At 35.1% G+C, this 10,512-nt stretch overlaps 1 protein-coding gene across 1 annotated transcript in view; it reads right to left on the reverse strand.

The window, feature by feature from the left end:
• Nucleotides 1-4,071: 4,071 nt before the first annotated feature.
• Nucleotides 4,072-10,512, reverse strand: part of LOC108967577 (limbic system-associated membrane protein-like) — a gene marked incomplete at both ends in the record, with an annotated part of 43,584 nt that continues 37,143 nt past the window's right edge. The window contains 2 exons of the mRNA XM_018931100.1: nt 4,072-4,252; nt 8,686-8,807. Coding sequence (XP_018786645.1) covers nt 4,072-4,252; nt 8,686-8,807 — 303 coding nt within the window. The remainder of the gene's footprint in view (nt 4,253-8,685; nt 8,808-10,512) is intronic.

Genomic DNA, 10,512 nt, shown 5'->3' on the forward strand with positions numbered 1-10,512 from the left:
ACAAACCTACAAATATGTATGTATATGTGTGTATGTGTGTGTGTATGTGCTGATTGGAAACGCGTAACAGAGTTGCAGTGTAATTACAAAAACACGAATAAGTATTTTTCAATAAAATTTGTCTTAAATATGCCACGCATCAATAGAAATCACACTCGCACACAGCTACACCACTCCAACACCTTGTAAGCGCGTGCTCGTTAATAGCTTTGGATTTGCGCTGCATATATTGTAAATCTTCCAGCAGTTTCTTACTGCTTCACCTGCCGCTCATTAGTTGGCTGTATTGCTGATTTCTTCAATTATAAACTCGCTTGTCATCAATGCATTTATCTCAATTAACGGTATTTTAGTAACGTGTAAAGTGCTTGAAATCTTCAACTTCATTAGTTTATACAAAATCTAACGGTTCATCGCCTGCTTTATATCGCTGCAAATATCATCAATTTCTCTGCGATTTTAATGAGACTTCATTAATGACATAAATGTAATGCACTGACGTAAGTAAAATATTGCTTTTAATGAATTGACTTTGATTCTGAGTAGTTACAGCTGCCCCAAATCGTTAACGATACTTAGGAACGCATAATAGGACTCAAAATTTATGCAACTACTGTGAGGGAATGATTTCGGTACTTGTAAATTGCATAATTAGAGTCTAGTATAGCTTAATTAATGAGAATTTCTCACATTTCCCACTAATTGAGTAATTACTATTGCTCGCCAGGTCAAATATAATAGAAATAAGACAAAAATCGTCACTTGACAAAAGGAAGCTTTGAGAGCATTCGAAATATATTTTGTGAAAGCTTAAGTTAAAAGCCTATGTCAAAAGCTTGTGTTAAAAGCTCTTTTAGAGTAGCTTAATGAGAGCTTTTTAGCAGCGTTTCAAAATTTATTTGCCAATTAACTTAAATAAGGAATTCTCTAATTGGCCTGTCCGATTCTCAAGCTGGATAACATCCAAATGTAGTTTAAACCGCGCACGCCATCCAAATTGCAACAAAAAATTTTAATCTCTATTTTTCAGTAAGTGTCAAGGTTAGGTTAATCTGGTAGGTCAATGAGCCATGCACAGACCACTCTTGGTCCTTACGATACCAGATGGAGTTCAGTTAATAAGTCCATGAGCATAGCTGCGCTTGAAGCGAATATTGCCAGACTTTGTAGTCTCACTTACGATACCTCCTCTAGTGTGCCTAAGATTTTTACAGTGCAGTCTTGCTAATACGAGATAAGTACACAAGTGATGCTCCATTGTTTCCCTGGTGCCTTGCTCGCTCTGTCAGTTCCATTCTGCGGAGGTGTGTAACCAACAGACAGTGATCAGTTAATATTCTCTCTCATCTTGCTCCTAAAGTCCCTCCTATGGAGTGCCAATAGGAATTTTGTGCACTTCCGATCTATAGTTTTGTATAGGACTTTTGCAGTTTTACATCCAGGTAACTGATTTCATCGAGTTTTGGTTTTCTTTACCATATTTCTGTCCCGATCATTATATAGACAATGCATGGTTTCCCAATGTTGAGTCATAGCTCAACCAGCGTTTTCGCACGGTGTGGTTTCTTGTGGCTTTTTTTCCCCCTATTCTGGAAATGGGACAATTCGCGCATAGAGTCCATTGAAAAAATTAAAGGTCACTTGCTGAACTCAATGAAGCCATCCCATCAAAACCGAGTTTCATAACAAGTGTGGAAAATTGGTGTTTGGTCCGGCAGGAACCAAATTTGTTGGCGGTATTGAAGATTTATATAAAAGTAGTTGAAAAGTATTTTTTTAAGTCCGGGCCAATTTTGATCAGTTGATTGGTACACTAAATAAGAAATGCAACTTATTTTTTACAACAACTTTATTTTGATAAATTGTTGGAATGGAACTTATATGCTATAGTGATCCGATCTGGAAGATAAGCCCGTGTGTCTGACTGTGTAAATGCGAACTAGTCCATAAGCTTTTAAGAAAACGATCTCAAACGATCAGACGTACTTTCTCTCACGAGAAGCAGTTAATTTATAGATATCGTCGCTATCGAAACACCATAGCATATAGCTGCCATACAAGTTGAATAATCCGATGATCAAGAACTTTTGAGTTTGAGACGATATCTTGAAGAAATTTGGCTTGAACTGTACCTTGCAAACTCACCGATCAAAATCGTGGTCTTGCATAGAACCTTTTATACTTGTGAAGGCTCAAACTGAAGTTTATGTGTTGTACTGCTTTCATTAATTTTTTCTTTTTTCAACATTTATCGACTGACTCAGTTTCGCACTCATTTGGAAAACTTAGAGCCGCTATATTTTTTTTCTTGGCAACACTATTTTATAAATTTTGTTTAAATAGAGAACAATTTATATTTTATTTTAGTCTTTTCCTCAGAAACCATATTTGAACATTCGCAAGTACATTTTACAGTAGTAATTGGTGCAGTCAGTCTCAAAATTTTCTAACAGGAAGAACGTTGCATAATACTTATGCTTGTCAATATGAATTTTTAATTGATATAAATCTGTATGTTTTATAAGTGAAGCTTGAATATATGCACATAAAAAGTAAGGCTTCTTAATTCACATGTGTGCTTAAACTAAATTTTTATTCGGACAAATATTTTTACCATCCGCAATTAAAATGCAAATATATTTATATAAAATATATTTTATTGTTAAAAAAAAGTGTACACTTTGCTAAACAAATACCGTTACCCATTTAATTACTAACATAAATCTGCATAATAAATAAACTTTCAAAACTAGCTAACGGTTGGAAGAACATACTATACAGAGACACAAACGTGCATGTGCATTAGAGCGGGTCAACTTCGCAAAATTCGCGTATGCTAGAAATGTTCTGCGGATAATTCTGAACAACTTCGCCTACGACACTATGGATTTAAAACCGCTTTTGAGCCAAAGTTTTAAACTGAACTTTTCTAGCGATTGTACTAATTGGTTCGTCAATTCGTCAATTTTCGAGATATCCGAATGAAATATAATCGCAGGTGCATTTTGATATTCTACTAATCATTTGGCGAAACCGAGTGGATCGAAGCACTGTATCGTATATCTCCTATACAGCCGATTATACAGATTTTCGCCTTGCCTTCGCCTTAGAAATCGCTCTAAAGCGGGTTTGAACGCATAGTCTCATAGGCAAGGTTGTTCAGAATGATCCGCAGAGTATTTGCCGCACATGAAAATTTTTAATTTTTGTGGCTTATTTCTCTCATGTGCGATTTTGTTGAAAAAACGACCCATTCTAACGTGCACATACACAAGCATCCATTCATAAGCACTTTAGCGCCGTGCCGACTGGGAGCGAGGTAAAACTAAGCTATGCCATAAAATGCTATAAAAATGAAATCGAAAAATAACTGTACTGTGGTTAAGTGTAATATTTGCTTTAACAAAAACATAACGGAACAAATTACATAAGGAAAAAGCACAAAAACAAAAAAAAAAAAATAGCGATCACAATAAAACCTCGAAACTAGAAATGCATTTCAAACAGTAGCCATTTTTCGATTTTCCAATATTTCTGTGTGTTTTCGCTTTTACTCGGACAGTTTCTTCTTTTTTTTATTTTTTGTGTGTTTTTTCTCTATTTTCAGTTATTTCTTTTTTTTTTTTTTGTCTTTTTTATCGAACCAATAAAATATTGAGAAATAAATGGGTCAACGGCGTCGCTGTCAATGCTTTCGGTTTTTTGGCGAATTGCAGCTGCAATATTTGCAATTTACAGTTACCCATTTAAAATGGCTGTGAGTGTGTATGTGTGTGTGTGTGTATGTAAAGGCCAGCATACTAGTCGCTTTTCTTTATCTCTACTCGGAATTTATTTATTTGCAGTTAAAATGTACACTCGCACACAAACAAACACATGCAAATATTGCAACAATTTCACTATAGTTGCACCCCTCTATGCTGAACATATCGTGTTTGTTTACGTTTTGTTAGGTGCCTCATGTTTTATTTTTTACACTTTTCACCTTTTTGTGATTCGATTTTTAGCTAGTTTCGTTTATTCAACGTTCATTTCATATACAAATACACACAAGTACATAGAGGTACTCACCAATACACGCCGATAGAGCAGACGCACCTCCTGCAGCGGCGGATAGCTATCTATTTTCCATGTCAGATTGTAGCTGTCCGACGAGCGACCCCATTTCGGTGAATAGAATTCAGCTGGGCCCGGGCGCCCAGACAGCTCCATGTACTTGCGCGAGCGTCCGAGTGAGTTATCGGCTACACAGCTGCAATGTAATTGGTATTTATTATTTATTTGTTATTTCTTAGTGTTGTGAGTGTTGAGTGGATTAAACGTAAAAAATAAAATGCTGCGATGAAGAGTGGAATTAAGCACAGCGCGAACAATAAGTAACTAATGTTAATAAATTTCAAGTACATATGTATATATGTACGTATATACCACATAGCCATAAAATATAAATGCTTTTATGAAGCAACATATTTTATTCCCATAATTTTTTATTTTTTTATTTTGGCATTTTCGATCTATTTTTGCCTTTTTATACACTCTAGTCCTTCAGCTTTTGATCGACCCGAAATCTCGCACATCTCTATTTGTTGTCAAAAAGCTGCTTATACGAGTATGTTAGAGCTGCCGTTATTGGACCTCTATAACATTTAGCTGCAATATAAAGTGACCGAACAAAAGCCACATATTGAATGGGAACTTTTTCAGGTGACAACATATGTTCCCCGAATTTGACACGAATCATTACCTAAGACAACACTATAACCTCCGATAACATTAATTAGATCGACTCATTATTAGATATACTTAGCTCGTTATGTATCTAGTGACCGATCGCGTATCATGTTCTAATATGGAAACTTCTTTGCTTTTGTAGGGTGCTACAGCTTCTGTTCAACCGTAGTTAACCTTTTTTTTTTCTTTTTTAACTGTCAACCTTATTAATGTTTTTGGGGACAATAATGGCGGCGTCAGGTGTGTTTGTAAGTCACGAAAATGTGCTTTTTATTTCATTTTATTTATTTACACGTGGAAAAAGGTCACCATTTGCATCAATAAATTATGGTTGGAAAATTGCTTTTGGCCGCATTAAAGTTGTTGGCCTTAATTGTATATTGCCTTAGGTCTTTACTGGCTGATATAATATTAAAGTTTCCACAAAAGCAGCGATAAAATATAATTAATAAGGTTTCATCAAACCAAACTACATTTCAAATACTTTTCTTTTCCGTTTAGGCATCTAGATGTTTGTGAAGCGATTGCAAATTTTAAGATTTTATATTTTTTTGTTAATAATTTTGAGTAAAAAATCAATAGTTCTAAGTGTTTCTTAAAATTCTATAATCGCCACCGCCATTTATCCGTCGCCATTTGGTCAAACAATGGAAGATAAATGTGGCTGCCATATGGAGAACGGCATTGTGTGAATTGTAATAAGACTTTAGCAAAGCCGCACGCATCCTAAGTCTACCACCATACACTATTAAGGCTTATACATTCTAATTATCTGCCGCTATCTATTACGGTGGCCTTAACTCCAAGAAGATATGGCAATTGATAAGCAGTAGATAATTTTTTTATTAGAATAAAGGACCTACAGCCTTGCCAAGCTTTCTTACTCCAAAAACTAATGTATTTAAGATGCATTTTGGCCATTAAAGGGATATCAAATTATACTTGTAATTGTAGGCTCCTTAAAAAATTAGCATCAGATAATTTTACTGCTGCCTTTAAAGCCCTTTTGTTGTTGTTAAGAGGCTAATCTTATGAAAAATTCTCTTCCTTATCAGTTATTTGACAATTCTTCTTAAGTATTTAGTTTTAAATATTCAAATTATTTCACAATATTATTATTCATATTCACTAAAAACTAACTTTAACTTAAACTTTATTGAAAAACGTTTCGTTTCAGCGATGGATCTGAAGCAAAGCAACATTCGAGACCATAATAAGAGAACTTAATAGGAAACGGAGTTAACACTATTTGAGTACTCTGCGATATAAAGACCGAAGAAAGCGATGACTTTGTCCGATCTGACACAGCCAAAATTGTATTCATCTATTCAGTTGATTGAAGAATTTTTTAGTAACCCAATACAAGACATATCGAAAAATTACTTCAAAAGAGTTAATAGTTAATCATTATTCTACTTTTACAAAAAAAACTCAACCATGTGGAACTAATAATCTTATAACTGAGATCTCATTTTTATAAACATGATAAAGTGGCATAGACGGAGCACAGAGTTTATGCCAAGGATATTGAAATGTTAGAGTATTATTGCTAGAAATGCTCAGTGTGTAGCCGGTAGAGGAGAATATGTTTCAGTCGAAAAGAAATTGGATAGCAAGAGTTGAAAGCGCAGAGTTTGTTCACATCGAGCAAAACTTTTTAACGATGATGAGCACATTGGACATATAAAATTTATACCTTGAATAGCGTAAATTAAATTTGTCACAATTTTTGTAACAAACAAAAGGAAACATCGGAGACTCCATAAAGTACACATATAGAGTAAATGATTCACATGACGAGCTGAGTTGATACTCATCTGACTGTCTGTATGTACGCCAACTAGTCCTTCAATTTTTGAGGTATCATTCTGGAATTTTACACATGCACCTTTCGCTCGAAGAGGCTGTTCATAAGTCGGAATTGCCGACAAAAATTTTTCATTGGAAGAGATATCTTCAAAAATTTTTCATGGGACTAAGACAAAAACACAATTTCCGAAGAAATTGCGCCAGCACGCATCACTATAGAATATAACTGTCATACAAGCTGAACAATCGAAGTTAGGTGCTTGTATGGAAAAATGTTTCAGTTGACGAGATATTTCCACGAACTTTTGCACGGCTTATGGTCCAAAGCAACAGCACAATCTCGGAGAAAATTGTACACATTGAGTTACTATAGCATATAGCTCTCATAAAAACTGACCTATCAAAATTATTTTAAGGAATATTTAATGTAAGTATTTTCCTTAAAGAATCTTTTCAGGACTTATAAGTCTAGAGTTATGACTTAATATTATCTTCTGTACTTGGATACTTGGTTATGTAGCTCAAAGCTCTGAGAACCATGAAAACATATATTTTTATATTATTTGAACGAAGTGGAGAGTGTTATTTGGTCCAAATTTCCATGAAAGGCATGATGCACCTACATATACTGGCTTTCAAAAATCATTATTATTAACAGATTATACCATAATTCTTCAACTAAAATATACTTTATATATGTACTTTTGTGAATAATTATGGGAAATAAAAGACTAGCTCTAAATTAACACTTGAAAAAGATAAAAATAAATTTGTACACTCGTAAGTTACCTATTAAAAAAAAAATAAAAAATACTTGAAAAGCGTGCTACCATACTGCTGAACGGTTGAATGATCCCTGGACTTAGTGGCAAGACTGGGACTTAGTGGCGCTGCTGGCTGTCTAATGACACGATGAGTGGACTCCATGGCTGAGTACCGAGCAAAAGGTTTACACTTTCACAACTAAAAACTAATTTCATAGTGAGAATGTAATTTCCTTTTTGATTCGGCACAGACAGACACAGCAGACGCCGTCCCTTCCGCCAGGTTCGCAAATGCCAGCGCAATCAAATCACTGACAACAGATAACGGAAAACGGCCGCTCACATGCGCACAGCTACACATACATATGCATGTGAAGAATTACGCTTACATATATACACACATACATATGTGTTGTTGTGGTACGGCTGCATATATGCTCATACACACCCTGTATATGTCAATCAGCGCATTGGCGTGTCAGAGATTTAACTTGAACTTCACATCACTTCACTAATCTCGGTGCCGTCGCCGTCGTCGTAGTCTAACTGTCATACGAAATGCTCCACAGCAGCCAATATGGCAACTTCCGTTGGACTTTCAATTTTGCTACTTTATTTTTCGTCCGATTTGTGTGTTTCTTTTCCATTATTTTGAACACTTTTTTTTCGCCACGATTTTGTCTTTCGTTATTATGCTTTTGAAGCAGACAGTTTGACATTGATGTGAAAAAGTTGCTGCCCACACATGCATGACATAAGCGCACGCACACACTAACAGGTGAGTACACATATGTATATATCCACATGCGATGCCACGCTCGTGGTGTCACCTGGCGGCATTGACTTGCGCTGACGTGCGGCAAGTATGAGTGGCAAGTAAATGGAAAGTCAGATGACGGTATTCATGATTTGGCTGCGAAAACTTTGTCCTCTGGTCGACAAGAAAAAAAAAAAAAAAAAAAAAAATACTGAAAGCACACGCAACAAAAATGTATCGAACAAAACAAAAACGAACTAACTCGATTGACTAAATCAGCGCCGTAAGCGGTAACAAGCAAATAAGCGGGCGGGCCAGAGCATGAGCAATGATTTGTTGCAAGGCGGAGATACAACACTGCGCTGCCAGTGGCTAGTGGCTACATTTCAGTTATTTTATTTTGCTTCTCTCCTCACCCGCCTTCATACTCGCATGTTGAGTCAAACTGTTATCACTAGTCTGGCTTTGTCTCACTCACTCTTCGCATCAATTTCGTGATTTCTTTTATTTTCTTAATCTTTTTCTTTATTTTGTTTGCTGTATATTTGTTGCGTTCTTTTCGCTCTCCCTTCTTTTATTTACTTTTCCATTTATTTATACGAGTTTGTCCAACTCATCACTCACCTGTAGTTGCCGAAGTCCTCCTGCTGTATGTGCCGTATGGTGAGCGTATGTCGGTTGCCTCTTGTTGACATAATTCGCCTATCGGTCGTTTGTATCGGAAATGAGTTTTGGTACCAAGACACCTGCAAGCGAGCAAAATAAACCAAAAAGAGTGAGGTTAGAAGAAATGTTCAAGCACAATTGGTTTATACTTGTATGGCTGTGTAAAAGTTAGGTTAGAAAAGAGGGAAAAAATATAATCGAAGTAAGCTTGTGTCCATTATATTAGTACCTATTGGTTCGATTTACGCATGTAATATTAAGGAACAAAATTAAATTTTGGTGCAATCATTTAAAAAGGTCAAAAATCCCTAAAAATATATATTATATACCTGTCTCTTATACACATCTAGATGTGTATAAGAGACAGATATAATATATGGTTTGAACAATTTGAGAAAAAGGAATAATTAAAATAAAAATAAATACTTTTTAGGTAGGTTCTGCGAAGTCAACATCCGCAAAGAAACAATGAAATATGTCTGAGAATTTCGGCCCCAATACCGTCAAGTTACACTCAATCTACTCACACACACTTATACATATGCTGCATATATCTTGCGTGGTGTGCTGAAGCAAAACAGACTAATGATATTAAGCTCGTAAAGGTAATTGACGTGTAAGGAAGAAGTTTTAATGGAAAACTGTTGAATATACAAAAACAAAAAACTTCGAAAATATGGTTTTCTTAAAAACTTGAACTCATAGCGAAGCTACAAGTATATGCTCAGATATTTTTGTAAATGTGTACAGTACATGTTTGTTTGGATTGAAGCTATACGAAAAAACTTTAATAGAATTTTACTCAGCTGTTAATGAAGTCAGACTACTTTAGAATAAAATATTGAATATGTATTGTGTTTTGTTGCTATTTTTGTTGTATTTTGTCTTGTTGTTGTGTCTAAATTATTACTTAAGGAGGGAGGTTTGTCGATTTTTCTCGAATTGCATATCCAACAGTAGCAAWATATTTGCCAGAAGTTAGACAGAAGGGATGGCGGTTTTGAATAATTCAAATGGTGGGTGAAAGSAATGAAGGAAAATCTATATGTTTCTGAATAAATACTTCAACGCGGTAACATTCTACTAACAGTTGGTCTATGGTGCCTCTACTTTCCATCTCTTCATCTCTGACCTACACTAGTCATATGCCATTGATAACGAAATAAGGTATTACTTAACCAGTCTGGAACGCACTTTTAGTAAGTATAAATCAAGTATTACAGTCCTGTTATCAGAACAGTATAGTCAGTTCTCTACAAGATAGTGAAATCTGATGCTCTAACCAATGTTAACGGCAGCAGCCGTGGCTTGAACACACCTGCAATATTCTGAAAGGTTGAAACTGAAGTGAGAGTCCTATCTTAACGGAAACAACCTTCCCCAAGCGTTGACCCATACTTAAAGAAGCTTTCAGGGGTCTTTCGGAAATAAAGTTTAATTTGAAATTATGTTTATTTGAATATTAGCATTGATTTACCTAATATTAAATGTTTATACACTCGTGGCCACGCAAACCTCACCACTATACTTTTTTTCRRACTTTTTCGTTCATTCGGGATTTCTTCAATTTTGTTTTTTTTATGTTTTTAGTAACCATAAGTAAACTAAATTATATTATCTAATTATAATTATAGTTTTCAAATTTATTACGCTTTGTGAGTAAAACACAAATAAGCTTTTCTGTGCTTAGACAAAAGCGGCTGATTTTATTTTTTTTAAGTGTTACCGACTAACCTTCGAGTTTCAATAAAAAAAAATATTAATTTCAAATACATATACATAGGT

The sequence above is a fragment of the Bactrocera latifrons genome, unplaced genomic scaffold, assembly GCF_001853355.1.
Source record: "Bactrocera latifrons isolate USDA-ARS-PBARC rearing strain unplaced genomic scaffold, ASM185335v1 scaffold_1002, whole genome shotgun sequence".
Lineage (NCBI taxonomy): Eukaryota > Metazoa > Arthropoda > Insecta > Diptera > Tephritidae > Bactrocera > Bactrocera latifrons.